The 18,913-nt window shown below is 43.4% G+C and overlaps 1 protein-coding gene across 1 annotated transcript in view; it reads right to left on the bottom strand.

Moving 5' to 3' along the window:
* The window catches only part of SERINC5 (serine incorporator 5), a 103,523-nt gene that overhangs the window by 5,595 nt on the left and 79,015 nt on the right, over nucleotides 1-18,913 (bottom strand). The window contains exons 6-11 of the mRNA XM_041752795.1: nucleotides 18,090-18,301; nucleotides 15,246-15,341; nucleotides 11,982-12,108; nucleotides 4,766-4,832; nucleotides 1,685-1,724; nucleotides 976-1,120 (exon numbers count right to left, since the gene is read on the bottom strand). Coding sequence (XP_041608729.1) covers nucleotides 976-1,120; nucleotides 1,685-1,724; nucleotides 4,766-4,832; nucleotides 11,982-12,108; nucleotides 15,246-15,341; nucleotides 18,090-18,301 — 687 coding nt within the window. The remainder of the gene's footprint in view (nucleotides 1-975; nucleotides 1,121-1,684; nucleotides 1,725-4,765; nucleotides 4,833-11,981; nucleotides 12,109-15,245; nucleotides 15,342-18,089; nucleotides 18,302-18,913) is intronic.

Below are 18,913 nucleotides of genomic sequence, written 5' to 3'. Positions count from 1 at the left end.
TGGGGTGGGGGCGGGGGGCTACTTACCCCTTATTACCACATTAGTATTTTAATGTTTAAAAAGATGTTTCAGGGGTGCCTGGGTGGCTCAGCCATTTAAGCATTTGTCTTCAGCTTGGGTCATGATCCCGGGATCCCTGGGTCCTGGGAATGAGCCCTGTATCGGGCTCCCTGCTCAGCAGGGAGTCGGCTTCTCCTTCTGCCCCTCCCCACCAGCTCGTATTCTCTCTCTCTTTCTCAAATAAACAAAACCTTAAACTTTTGTAATAAAAGTGTAAAATAAGCTTTTGTAATAAAAGTGTAAAATAAAAAGGCAAACAAAATGCAAAATAGAAAAAAAGGTATTTTCTCTTAAAAGCAGATGACTGCTTAAGAATTCCAAGTTCTCCCTCCATTACTTATACTATGTTCCTCAAGACCGCCCATAAGCAGTTAACCTTTTATTTTTTTCCAAGATTTTATTTAAAAAATGTTTTATTTAAATTCAATTTGCCAACAAATAGAACACCCAGTGCTCATCCCATCAAGTGCCCTCCTCAGTGCCCATCACCCAGTTACCCCAACCCACCACCCTCCTCCCCTTCCTCAACCCTTTGTTTGTTTCCCAGAAGACTTTATTTTTAAGTAATCTTTACACCCAACGAGGAGTTCAAATTAACCCCAAGGTCAAGGGTCATATACCCTACTGACTGAGCCAGCCAGCACCCCACCCCCCACTCCCAACCTTTCATTTTATTAAAGTTGCATTAAGCAAGTGAGCACTACCAAGTCCCAGGGTTAAAAGCATGCCCACAGACTGTTGAGACCCCAGGACTGTTTCTGTGTAGGTGAGCATAGCAGGACTTGGAGAAGAGTTTCACTGACTCCAGGAGATGGGATCTACGACCCAGTGGGTCTCAGCACTTAAAGAATAGGACTTAATTTGATTTTCTTAAGACTGTGCCCTCTAAAATGTCTAAGACAATGAGCCACTCACTTGAACCAGCTGGTGACGGTCATCATCACATAGAGGGAAGCCAAAAAGAACACAAAGTGGAAATAGGAATAGCTATAGACGGTGCCTCTCTTCTCATCATAAATGACCCGCGGTCCTTCCTTCACATTCTGCTGCTCCTCAGTGTCTGTGAAGCACAAAGTGAACACAAGCCCTGTGAGTGAACATATGCACGCCTGCCACTTTAGCAAAGCCACACTCACTCATTACATCCCAGGAGCTGTTGAGTAGAAAAGTTGTACTCTCGGACAACTTCATCTACACTCTCAGCATAAAACCCCCACCCAACCACAGAAATGTCCTCAACAGGATGAATTATGTAACATCACATTCCTTTGAACAGAGCAGAAGAGAGCCCTTATACACAGAAAACCTAGGGTAAGCTCAGAGGGAAGTGAGCGAGCATGGCAAAAGTTCTCAAGCCCCTGGGACGCTCCAATCCAAGAAAAGAAAGTTGCAAGAAATTTTCTAAATTTTCATTCTTTTGAAAACTGTACTTTGTCCTTCTCTAAATCTTACTGTATAAATCGACTTACATATAGGCCAAAACAGAAACTGATTCTTGCCAGCCAGAGAGCCAACACGAACAGATAAAACCCAGCAATCATTCAGAAAGAGCGTGAAAAGGAGGTCAACAATAAACCACCTTTGGAATAAAAATTTCCTCTTACCATTCAAGTTCTCTACTTACCCTCTCCATCCGGGCCGAAGCAAAAACAACACCGGGCTACCTGGAAGAGCAAACCCAACAACGTCAGGTGGCTTTTCTACCTCCACGTCAGTTAAGCCCCAGTGGCCACCCAGGTGATGTGCCAAGTCTTGCCGTGTGACTGTAGGCAGGCTCTGAACTGCGCTCATCTTATCCGGTCCAAAGGATTTCGCTAAGCATCTGTCCTTCCAAGTGCTCTGCTGCGACAGGGACGTGGGCCTCCGAGATCCCCTTCAAGGTGCTACTTGGGAGTGCGGGGAGCGGCCCCCAGCCTTTCCCTCCCACACACTGCACCCTGCCAGACAGCAAGCCTTCCTGGGCCACCCACGCTGAAGGACTGCTCACGGCAGGGGGATGAAGGTGCAGCCTCTGACCCTTGGCGACAGCTCTGATGGGTCATACTGCTCTGGAGCACCAAAAGGACCCACAGAGGCTTTGTCCAGCCTACAGTACCCTTCAACTTCACTCTCAGGCCAGAGTTGCCTCCTTCCCCTCCACCTGTGTTCTCCCTAATAGATACCACACAAGTCAACTCTGCCTTGGCAGCTGCTTCTGGAAAACACAGCCTGATTACAAAAGGGGAATGAGACGGGTCCTCACTCTCACGAGCTCATTCTGGATGATGACTTGCTCTACTTGCTGGATTATCATCCTCTTTGCAATTGAGAAAGCTGAGGGCAGGCAGAATAAATAACTGGCCTGAAGTGCAAAACTAGTTTAGTGACAGAGCTGGAACATAAATACAGGAGTTGGGGGAGGAGGGGGCGCCTGGGTGGCTCAGTGGGTTAGGCATCTGCCTTGGGCTCAGGGCATGATCCCAGGGTCCTGGGATCGAGTCCCGCATCAGACTCCCCACAGGGAGCCTGCTTCTCCCTCTGCCTGTGTCTCTGCCTCTCTGTGTGTGCCTCTCATGAATGAATGAATGAATGAATAAATAAATAAATAAATAAATCTTTTAAAAAAAAAAACAACTAATAAAATTGGATTATGAAAAATTAATACATGACTCCAGAAGGGCTCTGGTCAACAGAGTAAGAAACATTACACGTAGCAAGACCAGCTGTGGAGTACTGGGTCCTTGGCACTTTCTGGCTGACAGAAAGTACACAGAAAGTACACAGAACTGGGGACAAGGATAGAGGAGCTCAAGCCTTCATCCCACTTGCACACCTCAAGGCCACGCCCGTCTGCCTACTACATCAGGGAAACTGGTAACACAGGGAATGGCCTTGACAGATCTTGGACCAAGTGACACAGTCCAAGACTCACTAACCATTCAGTGGGCTCAAGACACCGTATCCTGGGGTCCTCGTTCCCCTAAAGCCTAACTTAGCATAAGAAACTACTAACTCTTTCAAAGGTATAGCCTGTGAAACCTGATGCGAGGAGAGCAAACCAACTTCCGTTTTACATGCTCTCCAGTTCAGAAGGAAACACTGGGACATTTTCCTTAGAATGAGAAGGAAAACATCCTCTCAAATCTAACTTAGAGACTTGCTGTTCTTTGAGCCTGCACTCGACACAATAGGGATATTGAAGCCACGGCACACGGCCTCAGCAGGTGGCTACCCGCCGTGGGGAGAACAAACGCCTGCCTTCTAGAGCCCCTCTTCTGTGTGCGAGGCAGTAAACCTATTCAGCCTCAGCAGAGCTTTCTCCTTTTTTAAGTGACAGAAAGAGCTGTTGAATGCTGCTGGCAGACTGACAACCCTTCATAGCCGTCACCATCTCCAGCTCAGGTGCAGGAAAGGCCATGCCCAGAGACTCAGCTGCAGAGAAGGGTGCCCATATCTGGACAGACACAGGGAGAGCTGGAGGATGCGGCCTGGGGCCGGGGGCCAGGCCGGGTGCGCAGCAGGGCCAGGAGCCAGCAGCTCAGCTCTCAGGCAGCAGCGCTGGGGCCACATGGACTCTGGAGCCAGAGTGCACAGTCCACATGCCAGCAAATCAGAAGCATCACTAACTTTTCTGTCTCCCTCCTCTGTAAAACAGAGATAAAACCCTTACTGGGTTTTTATGAGGATGCAATGAAATCACAAAAATAGTGCTTTGAACAGTGCCTGGCATGTGGCAAGTGCTCTAAGTCTCAGTCATCACTGGAATCTCCTGTTCCTTCCGTTCTTGGGGTCAGGGCTCAGTCTTTTCCTGGCTGCCTCTATGTGACTAGACCTTGCCTGACCTCGGTGGATGTCCCACGGAGGGCCCCAGCAGAAGACTTGCACAAGTAAGGAAATCACAGACATCCTGCTGACCGATAGGCATCTGCTTACCACTCTGATTCTCTGAACACCTCCTGTTCCCAATTCTTCACCCAGTGAAGTGCCCACCTGACGGTACTGATGCACTTAGATAAGCTAATGTGTAGGACGCCTGGGTGGCTTAGTTGGTTAAGCATCTGCCTCCAGCTCAGGTCATGATCACAGTGTCCTGGGATCGAGTCCCACGTCTGGGAGTCCCTGCTTAGCGGGGAGTCTGCTTCTCCCTCTGCCACTTACCCGTGCTCATGCTCTCTCCCTCACTCTGCTCTCTCTCAAATAAATAAATAATTTCTAAATAAGCAAGCAAGCAAGCTAATATATAGACAATGCTCAGTGGTGTGGCACGGAGCAGATGCTTGTTCCTTCCCTTGTCCACCCTTTTCCTTCTGCAGCACAGCGATTACACATAATCTCATGGTCATGCTATATATGAAGGACACAGAAGAATGGACTAGAAGTTAACCACCCCCCCCACACACACACACACACATTCCATTATGACAGAAGAAAAGAGCAGTCAGCAGCCTGACAAAGCTACCCAGGTCTCTGGTGGAAGATGGGCAGCAATGCCACACTAGAGGCTAATGTTGTTGGAGGAAAAGCAAAGATTCATTTTAATCCCATCGTATCTTGTAGATACTTGGGACATTGTTTTTTTCTGCACAAAAATTGTATTCTTTTCCTGAGGAGAAAAACGGGATCATGGAATGCAGCTCCATAAAGATGCAACACACATAAAGAGCCTTCCTGAAATATAAATAGGTCTTCAGAGATGAAGCAGGGTAAAAGAAGGAAATGAACTTACTTCCAGTTCAGGAGCTGCGTATCGCCCTTGCAGAGCATCAGAACTTGACCTTGTCGTTGATGTCAAGCTAAGGAATAAACACACACGTTACATCCTATCAAAGGAAAGGCTGGGACGCTTAGCCAGTGCTCTAATGGGAGGCTCACTCCAGTTCTGGCTCCTTAAAAGTAGTCTGTCAATATCCCACTTAATTCCAAAATTGACCAATTCTATAGTTGATGTCTTTTTCTGTGGATTGCATTAGATCATTTTAAGCAAAGAGAAGTTTGTTGATAAAGAAGTAAGATATGTTTGGTCCTATTATCTTGGTTTTTACCTCTCCTCCCTCAAACACCAGGCCGAAAGGATTTTCTGATTTCCCTTTTATCTTTCCCCAACTTTTGAGGAGTCTCACTTAGAAGGAATCAAAACCAACAGAAGAACCCAGAGACAGCTTTAAAAAAAAAAAAAAAAAAAAAGGAAGGACATGAAAAACAAAGGTCACAATTATTTACTATGGTTATCGGCTTTTGGCAGAACAAAGTTTTCTGTTTGGAAATTCAAGAGTAGCTATCAGTGTGATTAGAAAAAAAAAAATTCTTCCCACCATTCTCCTTATACCCAGAGAGGTAAAATATTATAAAATCTGGCTTACAGGGGGGTAAAAAAGGTATTTCCTCTAGGGGGAAAAAGGGGGACATTTTAAGCAAACAAATATATACAATACTCAGGGTTCCAGCTAACCCTATAAATTCATTTAGCAAATATTTACTGAAGGCCTGCCATGTGTCAAGGCCCTGTTCTAAGCCCTGGAGCACTCTGAAAAAGAGGACAATCCCCAGCCTCTAGCATCCTAAGTGCCAGCCTGGAGGCGGGGGTGTAGCCACAGGAGAAGCAGGAATTAGCAGACTCATTTCAACCAAAAAAACCCCATGAGGCGACCCAGCCTTCTCCACTTATTCTCATCCTCTTTCTGGAGGAGGAGAGATCAATAAAATGCAAATAAACAATAAAAAGCCTTCCTCACAAAAAGGTCCTCTGGGATCCAAGTGCACTGCTTCTTTTGTGGGCCACTCCAAGCCAATAGCGTCACTTTCATTTCTGCTCTGAACAGATGGATGCTGACTGAGACCCAAGCACCCTCGCTTCCTGACTTGGAGCCCCATCAGAGGAATTTTAGAGCTACTTCCCAAACACATACACTTTGCTCCTCCATGTAAGCACATGCTGTATTTTCTGCATGTGAATTATGATTTAATATGCTGTACTGGGATGCCTGGAGGGCTCGGGGCGGGATCCTGGGATGGGGTCCCACATCGGGCTCCCTGCAGGGAGCCTGCTTCTCCCTCTGCCTGTGTCTCTGCCTGTGTGTCTCTCATGAATAAATAAAATCTTTAAAATAAAATAAAAATATGCTGTATCGTATCTGTGGAGGAAAGTGTAACTTTTAGAGATCAATCATCTGCAATTTTTACCTGAAAGATGATATTCCTTATTTAAAAGAGTTAGAATAAATACTGCACTTTTCTAAATTCTTTGGAATAAAATGTTTTCAAGAAAAAAGCTTTTGATTCTGGCCACTGCCACTTTACTTCCATCACCAGAGCATGAAATGGGGAAGCTTTTGTTCTTATTTCTAAACACCTGTATTCAATTACTCAGGCATCAAAAAGAATGGGATCTTGCCATTTGCAACTATGAGGGCGGAGCTAGAGGGTAATATGCTAAGCAAAGTAAGTCAATCAGAAAAAGATAATTATATGATCTCCCTCATTTGTGGAATTTAACAAACAAGACAGGATCATAGGGAAAGGGAGGGAAAAATAAAACGCAACGAAATCAGAAAGGGAGACAAACCATAAAAGACTCTTAATCACAGGAAACTGATGATTGATGGAGGGGGAGGGGGTTGGGAGATGGACATTGAGGGGGGCACAGGATGTAATGAGCACTGGGTGTTACATGCAGCTGATGAATCACTGAACTCTACCTCTAAGACTAATAATACACTATATGTTAATTAATTGGATTTAATTTAAAAATACATATATTTTTGTATTCAGTTCATCATTAATGAAAGAGGGCTTCTAGAAGTACATGCTACTATCAAATATGGTTATAATTCGGTCATGGCCTTTGCCCACAAAATACTCTTCTTCGAATTACCAAGGAAACATTGTTTTTCCAGACTCCTTAAAAGCCTAGGAAATTCTTCTTGTCCACATTCTATTACTCAGACCCATCTGTTTGGTGAGTGCAAGACATGTTGCTCAACAATTCCTGGATTACGCAGAACTAGAGTGCTTTCCAGAGCTGAAGTGCAAGCAACTTTCACCCACTGCTTCTTGTAGGGCATGGAAGGAAGACTGATGGCATTTGGTTGGGGGTGTCACCGTATAGACAAGTCATAGCCTGTTTACTATCTCTACTCCCCGCTCCAAAGAAGCCGGCAGTGGCTGGCTGTTACTGTGACAAACAAAAAAATGCTTCCCCTCCATCACTGCCATGCCCAGGGCCTCTTCCATATTGGCAGAATGATTCAAAATGCAGGTGGCCCTCCACACCTGCTTCAGCTGCTTTGGGAACTGGCCAAACTCCCCTAGATCAAAGAAAATCTCTAGGGAACACGCACAGACATTCCTGTTGGAGACTGATTCTGCTCCCTCCCAGGGCCCTTGGGAGATCTCATGACTATTCCCACCCTTTGTGTGAAGTTCAATTATGCTCCCAAGCACAGTGTAACTTGTGACTCATAGCTCCCAAAGGAGACCACAGTCGTATGAACTGGGGGGAGGCCTTGACACACCCTCCAAAGCAGAGCCATGAAAACTTCTAGCTGATAGGTGACAGATTGGCCGGACTCCCAAAGCTTGTATACTCCTCCATTTACTTTAACTTGTCCTCCTTTCTCAAATAAAGGTAGCAGACAAAGAAGACACAAAAAACCCCCAGATACCTTGATTTGCCAACTCCCAACTCCCAGTTTAAAAGTTTTCTGGCTACCAGCCTTGTACTTATTTCCACACGGTCTGCCCTATTCCATGAATATTTCATTTCAAATTAGCAAGTTATTTGACATTTAATAAAGATTCTTGGGTTTTCCAATTATATACCCAAGTTCCTAATCATTTAAATAATATTTTCCTCATAAGCACAGTTAAAACCAAAATAGCCAGGACCATTTTATAGCACAAATACTTCCTAATAATGAGGCAAGTCATCCAGCTTATCCTTGTACCTCACCGAAGGACCTTACTCTCAACAATCCCAGGGGGAAAAATGATTATGAACCTGCCTCTCCCAGTACTCTAGCAAGGAAAGCCCAAGGAGAGGGTTCTTGAGATTGGGGGCAGGGGGAATCACAAAAACAGGCTCTCTGCTTCTCAGTTTCCCTTTTATGTATGACAAGGGAACTTAAGCTGATTAACTCCAGGATCCTGCCTCACTAGACAGTTTGGACTTGAAGCCAACAAAATAACAATTTCAGCCAAAATCTAGAGACCAAGGAGGGAATTAAGGAATAGTTTGTGGAGGCTGCGGCTAAAGGGGTGTCAGATGGTGGGCCTATCCAAAGACCAGGCTTTAGGGAGTCTCAGGAGGGATAGGGATGGACCTATACAAAGAGCCAGTGGGGAACCTATGCATGGGGTCCAAGCTGTGACACTTCTTCACAGCAATAATGCCTGAGTACAACAGAAGGGGCGTCTGGAGAAAGAGGAGCCTCAGTTGGAAAGGTTATGTTTGAGCCCTTCCTTCAAACTACGACAGCAAAAACAAAACATACTCAGAGTGAGTGCCCCAGACGTAGGACCTGGGACAGAGAACAAGAAACTGAGTGTAGAGGCCAGCATGAGGGCACCCTAAACAAGTATGTGTTGGGGCAGGGAGGGTAGGGCCAGCTGGCTCCTGGTTAGGTGAGGAGGTAGTGCAATCAGCCTTCTAGTACCTTACCAAAAAAATTAACCCCAATCCCAAGCAATCTTGGGACTTATAGTGAAAATGTGTGAAGCTCATACTGTGCATCTTGAGGCTTCCTATAATCCTTACCAAGGACTCTAGATATTCCTGGGGCACTCAGCTGATCAGTCAGGAGAGCATGCAACTCTTTATCTGGGGGACGTGAATTTGAGCCCCATACTGGGTGTAGAGATTACTTAAAAATAAAACCTTTTAAAAAAAAGGATGGGGGGTGGGGGAGATGCCTGGGTGACTCAGCGGTTTAGCACCGCCTTCAGCCCGGGGTTTGATCCTGGAGACCTGGGATCGAGTCCCACGTCGGGCTCCCTGCATGGAACCTGCTTCTCCCTCTGCCTGGGTCTCTGCCTCTCTGTCTCTCTCTCTCATGAATAAATAAAATCTTAAAAAAAAAAAAAAAAAAAAAAAAGGACGGGTGCCCAGACGGCTCAGTGGATTAATAAGCATCTACCTATAGGTCAAGTCATGATCCCAGGGGCCTGGTATGGGACCACATTGCGTTGGACTCCCTGCTCATCAGGGAGACTGCTTCTCCCTCTCCCTCTGCTGCCGCCCTCCCCCCACTCATGCTCACTTTAATTGAACATCGAACAGGGGGAGGGGGACACCTGGGTGGCTCAGTGGTTGAGCAGCTGCCTTCAGCTCAGGTGGTGATCCTGGGGTCCTGGGATCAAGTCCCGCATCGGGCTTCCTGCATGGAGCCTGCTTCTCCCCTTGCCTGTGTCTCTGCCTCTCTCTCTGTGTCTCTCGGGGATAAATAAAATCTTTTTTAAAAAAGGGATTCTAGATAGCCCTGTAGTCATTTTTAAATGACAGTTTCCACTCAATGTAGCCTCTTTTTATGACATCTTCCCGCCTTTCAATCTTGAGTCTGGCAAGAAACACCACCCCTAGGAAGTCAAGGTTTGAAAACCTAACTGAGATGCCTCCCCCTCCCAGTGGCATCCCTTATCTCCAGGCCCTACTGGGCCTGAACTCCCTTCTCTGGGAGCTCCAAGACGTTTGGTTACCAGGTCCTGAAAGCTGACTCCTCCTGGCGCTGCAGCACATCATTACAGCACTTATCTCCCAGCCCTCCAGCCTGGCGCTTCACTGATGTCCTGTATCACGCAAGCTCCCAAGGCCACCTGGTTACTCCAGGGCCCCCCCACCTTGCGTGGATGCTGCTTTCCGCCTCCTCCTTCCATCAGGCACCACTGTATTGCAGTTTAATTACTAATATTCAGTAACGTTTGCTTTGGCATTTACACAGATTTTAAATAGCTGCGGTCAGCTCTGAAAATTATCTTTTGCAAATATCAAACCAGTTATATCAGCCTCCACTGGGGAGCCTCTAAATTCCAAAAGAGGTGAGGTTTTATTTATTAACTCTCACTCCAAAGTAGCAGGGAAAATCTTTACAGGGTGAAAAATCCCACCCTGCAAAATAATACCATGTGGCAGTTCTATCAACACTAAGTAGAATTGTTGTCATCTTTCCATTAACGGATTTATAGCAAATCTAAGCCCTATTTTACCTAAGCAGCAAACACATGTGTGATTAGGCATTCAGCAATCTGCAAAAACACACAATTTTATTCTGTCAAATATCTTTATAGTTTTTTTTTTTTTTTTTTTTTAGTAATACAAAAACAGGAGAAATGCGACCTTACTATAAACAAACACAACAGAATAAAGTTATCCCTATAAACACCACTATTACAGGTATGGTGATTTTTTTTCTATATATGTAAACACAACTATATTTTATTTTTGTCATGTTTTTTAAAGATTTTATTTATTTATTAGAGAGAGAGAGAATATGAGCATGAGCATGGGGAGGGGCAGAGGGGGACCCCAAGATCACCACGATCGGAGCCGAAGGCAGATGCTTTATCAACTGAACTACCCAGGCACCCCTATATTTTATTTTTAAATGGGAATATTCTATCGTTACAATTTAGTCATCTACTTTCTCCTCACATAATTTGCCAATATTTATGACATGCCAATACAGAAAAAAACCTGAGGGATAAATGATGAAATTAGCCGTGCTGCTGCCATTTCTCCCCCAAAGCCCAATAAAAACAGACTCAGGAAGAAAAAGCTTACTCAGAAAAAGAGGTGAGAATCAGCATTCGAAATTTGGGTGGCTTTACGTCAGCATTCACTGACTCGGGCCCGAATCCCATCCACCACCGCTTTGGATACAGCAGGTACACAGCAAACAACTATGGAATCAATAAAAATGAAAGGCCAGACATGGTCACCGTGGGCCTTTCTGCTACAAGCAGAATCTGTGGCTACGCCAGGGACAGGAGGAGAATCAGTGTGATAGAATCTTCACTGAACAGCCACCTGCAACACGAGCAAGCGTTTCATGGCCTACCACGTGACTGAACAAGTATTCTAAAAATTCAGTTCCTGTGTCTCCAAAATGTCTGCCTTCAGGTTCCTTTCTAACAGTAGGGAGTTTTAGAGCTGTAAGAGAAAACACCCACGTGTGTACACAAAGACATTTTACTTATATAAGGTAGCACCACCAGGATTCCTCAGTTTCAGCCAGAGGAAGATGACAGTGCATCTTCGACAGGATGAAATTTTTATATGTTGAAACGTAACAAAACATAAAACACAGAAGTAAACCCCACACCTGAGAAGATCACTGCCAAAGGGAAGCCTAATTATCAGTGAATTATGTACTCAGCATCAGGAACTAAGCTGTTTCTATGGGTTACGTTCCTCCCCGGGGCCATCTTTTGAACATTCTACATCAAGGTGGCACAAACCCACCACGAGCATGTGAAACACCGCCTGCTTTAATGGCACTGTGGGTTTCAGCATAAAAGAAAAGAGACGTTTCCTGTCTTTCTTGGGCCAAGCACAAAATGACCATGTATGTAGAGCTTTGTACTCTTTCCATCAGCAGAACAAATGGTATTTCCCTTGGATTAGGAAGCTGCCAAAACCTTCTGGCACATACCATTTCTTCCCTACTTTGTACTTCCCTGGCCCTCCAATAATACTTTAACAACTAATATTCAACCGTTTTCTCAAGGGTTGCAATGTACTCTATATCTATTATATTTACCCATATAAATAGAAGGAAAATGAAGCCCAAACACTGAGGTTCCACACTGTAATGCAAACTTTTTACTTCAAGCTATTTTCCCTCATCCTCAGATGGGATTTGTTTTGCGGCCTCGCAGTTGCTAAAGCTCACTTAAATTCTTCTCCGTGCTTTTAGAGTTTGCAAAGATGGCCTCAAGTGTGTAAGACTTACCATGAATACAAGATGCACACGAACAAGAGAGTGGTACCCAGTCCAGTAACCAAGTTTTCATCTCTGTACAGGTCCTGACCAAAGTCTGGCACACAGATTGTAACATTCTTCCCATGCTCATCCAGAGCTTGCAAGGAAAAAACAAAGTAATCAAAGTTAATTAGAAAAGCCTGTGTAGTTCACAGACACATTCACTCTGGGAAAATGTGGGCAGCTTAGAAGAGCGAAGGCTTATTGCTGGAAACTTCTACTCCACAGTCTCGTTCGACTCAGACTAGAGTGTTGCGATTTCAAAGCACCCCCTCCCACCTAGGCAGCCTCGTAGAACAAGACCCTCAGATTCCAGCTGAGTGCCAAAGGGTTCCTCTGTGTCCTGATGTAGTGACAGTCTTGCTCTTTTCAGTACTATTCAAACAGTAAGAAGTAAAACTAGATCCATTTTTTCAGTTGACTTAGCAAACTCTGAACAGAAGTAGCATGTAGACATTCTTGAGTTCCCACCATGTTGATCCTCTCTGGAAGCGTGTAGAAGCTATTCAGAACCAAATATGTATTAGCTGTGCAACAGCCACCTCGTCAAAAGCCACATGAAGTCAGTAATAGGATGGTCATGATTCTATCATCCTTTGCTTACTTCTTACCTCCTTTTCCAGGAAAGGTCTCCCATCATGGTCCCCTTCTCTACATTTTCTTTCTTTTTTCTCTTTTTTAAGATTTCATTTTTAAGTAATCTCTGTACCCAGCACAGGGCTTAAATTCACAACCCTGAGATCAAGAGTTGTATGCTCTACCAACTGAGCCAGCCAGGCGCCCCTCTACATTTTCTTTAAATATAAATACACACACACACACACACACACACACACATCTTGTTTCTTTTTATTGATCAGGTTTGTAAATGTGCTAAATCTACAGTGCTTTAAAAAAAATAAACAAGAATTTATTTAAAGAGAAGTTCTTTCCTCAAGAATACCGTGGTATGCATTAATTCCATTTACTATTGTGCGCAAGAGCCTTGTTTACAAGGGAACAGTATAAACGTCATTTTTTGCTCACTGTATTTAATAGACATAACTGGTTAATAGTTACTCAATCATGATGTAAAGAAATGTGACAATATTCACTCACGTATGTGCTTTCTCAGTGTTTCAAATTATAGTCTATGAACACTGCTGACACCCACAGGAGAGAGTAAAATTATCTGTGCAAAGGTGGGGTAAAAAATAGTGTATGTGGGTCACCTGGCTGGCTCAGTCAGTAGAACATGTGACTCTTGATCTCAGGATCATGAGTTCAAGCCCCACGTTGGGCGTGGAGCCTACTTTAAGAAAAAATAAAAATAAAAACAAGTTCTAAACACAAACACATCCTGGGGCATCTGACTGACTCAGAGGAGCGTGCAACTCTTGATCTCAGTGTTACGAGTTCAAGCTCCATGTTGGGTAGAGATTACTTAAAAATAAAATCTCTTAAAAAAAAAAAAAAAAAAGGTTTAGGGCAGCCCCGGTGGCTCAGCGGTTTAGCACCGCCTGCAGCCCAGGGTGTGATCCTGGAGACCCGGGATCGAGTCTCACATCAGGCTCCCTGCATGGAGCCTGCTTCTCCCTCTGCCTGTGCCTCTGCCTCTCTCTCTGTGTCTCTCATGTATAAATAAATAAAATCTTTAAAAAAAAATTTTAAAAATAGTGTGTGACCTGGGAATATTCTAATGTTTCCTGGATTTCTTAAAAATTTTGAGAGTCAAGGTATCTGGGTGGCTCAGTTGGTTAAACACCCAACTCTTGATTTTCACCTCAGGTCATCATCTTCAGATTGTGAGATCAAGCCCTATACCGAGCTCCACACAGGGCAGGAGCCTGCTTAGGATACTCTCTCTCCCTCTCCTTCTCCTTCTCTTTCTCCCTCTCCCCTTTTCCCCCTCTCTAAATAAACAAACAAACCATTTTATAAACATACACACTCTATGTATTAGCAGCTAGACTCACATTTGTGACATCAAAAATAACTGTGTGTGTGGTGGTGTAAGGAATCTTTATTCTTAGGCCAACGAAAAGTTTTTTTTAACTGACCAAAATATGAACTTTTCTATTTAAGTAGTACCACCTGAAATTAAAAGTAAGTTTTCTGTTTTTAAGTGATACCTGCCATTTAAGAGAAAAATACTCTAACCAAAAACCTCATGTTAAAACCAAAAATTAAGTCATAAATGAAAGTCTTAAAGAAACTAGACTTAAATAAACTTACTCAAGATAGAACTATTAAAAAAATTAAATCCAGAATAGACTGTACTTAAGACCTACAACTGTATCACTTTGCACTATAAATAGCTCTAAAGACAAGACTCGTACACAGTACATGTATATAAAACTTTCAAAATTATCTTTGCATTTACTTTCTACATTTAAAAAAAGGAAAACAGGGCAGCCCCGGTGGCTCAGCGGTTTAGTGTCGCCTTTGGCCCAGGGCATGATCCTGGGGTCCCAGGATTGAGTCCCACATCAGGCTCCCTGCATGGAGACTGCTTCTCCCTCTGCCTCTGTCTCTGTATCTCTCATGGATAAATAAAATCTTAAAAAAATAAAAAATAAAAATAAAAACAAAATAAAGTAAAAAAAGGAAAACTAACTTCAATTTTTCATTCTAGAGAAAAGATAGCACATTTTATTTTAAAGACAAGGTATCTAGGCAGAGAGAGGTAAATAACCTTCTACTTTTAGTTACTAAAGTGGTAGAACCAGGCTATAAACCCCAGCGATCTAACTCCCAAGCTCATGCATGTTCTGTTGTCTCTATACATAAAGATTATTTAAGATGAGTAATTCAAGGTCACACAGTCAACAAATGATAAGAGCTGGGTTCAAATCCTGTCTCCTGCTTCCCACTCCCACGCTCTTCCCACTCTGTCTTACAAAGAGATGACCACCTGAAGAAATGTAAATTAATAACCAACAAAAAAGACAACATAAAATAAGCAAAACAGTAATGTTTCTTGAAAATGCAGAGCAGGAAAATGCAGATTAGGCCCCAAAGCAAACTCAACAGCCCATGATTGCTCCTGTTTTTGTTACATAGTGGGAAGACTCAGAAGAAATTTTCATTTTGGTATCCCACATTAAGGACTTTATTTAGCGAAAAATCTAGATCATCTATTTCAATTTATCACATCTTTGACATTCTCAACAGCAGCACAGTAGAGTCATAGCCCTTCCTCCACAATGAAAATATTCATACCACAAGCACACTTCTCCTAAGAAGCTGGCTTACCTACTTCTACAGGCTTGCTGGACAGAGCCGAGAAAGTGAGATAGGTCACATAGCAGCTGATGAGCCCTGACTGTAGTAACCCGGAATGTGGCTGTCCTGGAAAATGAAAGTGACAGGTTTTAACATAATGCTTTAAGTTTCAAAAATAAGAAAGCCTAAAAAAAAAAAAAAAAAAAAAAAGGTCCCCATCCCCAAATGACATTCCTCAAACTTGGACTCCTATCTTTAAAGGAAACAAGAAGTCATTATGTGTCTTCCAAAAAACACTAAAAAGACAGTGAAGGAGACAAAACTGATACACTTGTTATTTTAGAGATGCCATGTTCTGCTGAGTTCTCCACCACAGTATTTTAATAACAACTGTATTTAAACATATTGCCTAGTCCTCCTGAGGTTCATAACACTAGCTTTTAAATCTTAAGACCTCAGAAGAAAATTCACCATCATTATTTGTGAGACCACACAGCTTATGTGATAAGTGAGACTTCATAGGGCATGGATTCCAGATTCTACAAGGCCATCAAAGTCCACGACAATGGAAAAAAGTTTGACCTGTCAATAGACAAAACAAAACAACAACAAAAACACAAAGAACAATAACAACAAAAAACCTTTGGGAATACCAATTCAGGTCGACGAGGAAGGCAACTGAGGCTCAGCGTTCATTGAGAGAAGGGCTTCAGTATGTTATAATATTTAAATTAAACTAATAATTGAGAGTAACCAGGATATGACAAAAAGGATTTATCATTTTTTTAAATTTTTATTTATTTATGATAGTCACACAGAGAGAGAGAGAGAGGCAGAGACACAGGCAGAGGGAGAAGCAGGCTCCATGCACCGGGAGCCCGATGTGGGACTCGATCCCGGGTCTCCAGGATCGTGCCCTGGGCCAAAGGCAGGCGCCAAACCGCTGCGCCACCCAGGGATCCCGGATTTATCATTTTTTAGTGGAATTTTCAACTATCCACATACATGAAAGGATTTAATCACTTCCCTCTGATTAAATCCAGGGATCCCGGATTTATCATTTTTTAGTGGAATTTTCAACTATCCACATACATGAAAGGATTTAATCACTTCCCTCTGATTAAATTTGTTTCAGGTTCTAATTATTAAATTGTACGAACCCATAAAAATAGAGAAATAGAGTCTTTTATAATGTTGCTGTTTGGCATGGGAATAAGATTCACCTTAGCAACTAATGGCATTAAGCCAAATATTTCAAAATATTAAAACTATTTTAAAAAGTAGGATTTAGGGATCCCTGGGTGGCACAGTGGTTTGGCACGTGCCTTTAGCCCAGAGCACGATCCTGGAGACCCGGGATCGAATCCCACATCGGGCTCCCAGTGCATGGAGCCTGCTTCTCCCTCTGCCTATGTCTCTGCCTCTCTCTATCTCTGTGTGACTATCATAAATAAATAAAAATTTTAAAAAAAAAGTAGGATTTAACCCAAATGGTATTTTAATCTGAACACTAGTATGTTTTAGGAAATTCTTAACTGATCAGTTAAAGAGACTGGGAGATTAGAACTCTCAATTTCAATAAGGTATTTGAAATTTTTAGGACCAGAAAACCTTTAAATTATTCAATACTATGTCACTTTTTTTTTTAAAGTTTATTAATTTAATTTAATAATCTCTATACCCAACGTGAGACTTGAACTCATGACCTCGAGATTGAGAGTCACATGCTTTTCCAGTCAGGATGGAGCCAGTCAGGTGCCCCAAGACTAGTTCACTTTTTAAATCACCATTTTAGAAATGATTTGAAGGACTACAAATTATTGGCCACCTTTTCCTTTTCCTATTAGAAACCTGAATATCATTTGCATTTCATCACCTGTAGAGTAAGATACCTTCAAGAAAATTAGATCACAGACATTTCTTTCTATAACCAAAGATGGCATTCTGGCTTAAGACATCAGAAGTTGTTTATAGAAGACAACTCAGGGGGCAGCCCCAGTGGCTCAGCGGTTTAGCGCAGCCTTCAGTCCAGGGCCTGATCCTGGAGACCCGGGATCGAGTTCCACATCAGACTCCCTGCATGGAGCCTGCTTCTCCCTCTGCCTGTGTCTCTGCCTCTCTCTCTCTCTCCTCTCTGTGTGACTCTCATGAATAAATAAAATAAAATGTTTAAAAAAAAAAAAAGAATACGACAACTCAGGCCTGTACTTTCTAAAGTACTTCCAAATCCCATGATCTCTTCCCTTTGCCTTTGTGGGTTTTTCGGGTTTTTAAGTAAGCTCTGTGCCCAACATGGGGCTCTACTCATGACCCTGAGATCAAGAGTTTTACGGTCTACTGACTGAGCCAGCCAGGCGCCCCTCTTCCATTTGCCTTTGAAACAAACTTGAGTCAGGAAGGTTTATAGATTTCTGTCGGCTTTGCTGAAAAGGGCCTTGGATCTGAGGAAGGTTAGCACGTGGGACCAGTTGTTGTCACATTTCCTGCTTCTTGACTCCTAGACCACACAGTCCCTGATTTCTGACTCAAGGCCTTGAGTGAAAGATGAGCCCAGAAAGAGCTCCTTCTGGAGCCTTCTCATTCATAGAGATCATAGGGAAGAACTTAATACACACTCAGGGCATCTTCCATGTAAAGGCTCCTTGTAGTTCACTATGTAATAATGGTAGCATCTATCTTCCTATTTATTGACATTCAACCCAAGTGTGGGATACGAGGAGGAGGCTGTAGTCCCGCCCTTCCTATGGCTGACCCATCCATGGTAAATTAAGGAATAACTGTAATTTAAAAACAAAACTAAAAACACTAGGTTTGTGCAAATTAACACCAAAAAAAATGTATAAATAAGGAGGAATGGAAAAACACTGTGCTTACGATTTTGGACGCAGGGCGAGATGGCTACCACTGAAATGAGCAGACACAGGCCTCCGTTCAGCCCCAGGAGAATTTTGTTTTCCAGGCAGCCATCCTTCTGTGTGTAAAACACCGCCATCAAAATCAAGCCTCCGGTGGCAATGGAGTACATGATGAGTGTTACCAGGGCCAGCGCCGCGTACCACAGCTTGTTGCTAGCCGTGCCTGCAGTCCTGTTTCTCCAGAGGTGGATAAGAGGGAGACAGAAGACAGGTCAACGAAGCCCGCACCCTCTGACGACATTCATCATCCCTCAGGCTTTGCAGTGCTCTCAGGCCCAAAGCCCTTATAAACCCAGGGGTCCAGAAGATCTATCCTTTTACCACCATCAGGCTCTATCAAAGCTAGAAGGTACATGTAAAAATGCAAAACAACTTTGGTTCAGGGTTAGAATGTTTATTAAACACTAAAAAAATTCTATATATTTTTTTAAGATTTTCTTTATTTATTCATGAGAGAGACAGAGAGAGGCAGAGACACAGGCAGAGGGAGAAGCAGGCTCCCTGGGGGGAGCCCGATGTGGGACTCGATCCTGGGGCCCCAGGAACCCAAGATCACACCCTGAGCCAAAGGCAGATGCTCAACTGCTGAGCCACCCAGATGTCCCTAAAACATTCTATTTTTAAATGTTTCTTCATCAACTAAAATGCACATCCACAGACTTGGCAAGGTTGTGCCAAGACTTGGTAGGTTTTGGCAAGTCTTAAAAAAAAAGTGGCTCTTAGAGGTGCCCGGGTGGCTCAGTGGTTGAGCGTCTGCCTTCGGCTCAGGTCATGATCCCAAGT

Source organism: Vulpes lagopus, chromosome 4, assembly GCF_018345385.1.
Source record: "Vulpes lagopus strain Blue_001 chromosome 4, ASM1834538v1, whole genome shotgun sequence".
NCBI classification, from domain to species: domain Eukaryota; kingdom Metazoa; phylum Chordata; class Mammalia; order Carnivora; family Canidae; genus Vulpes; species Vulpes lagopus.
This window is presented reverse-complemented; position numbering and strand designations above follow the sequence as displayed.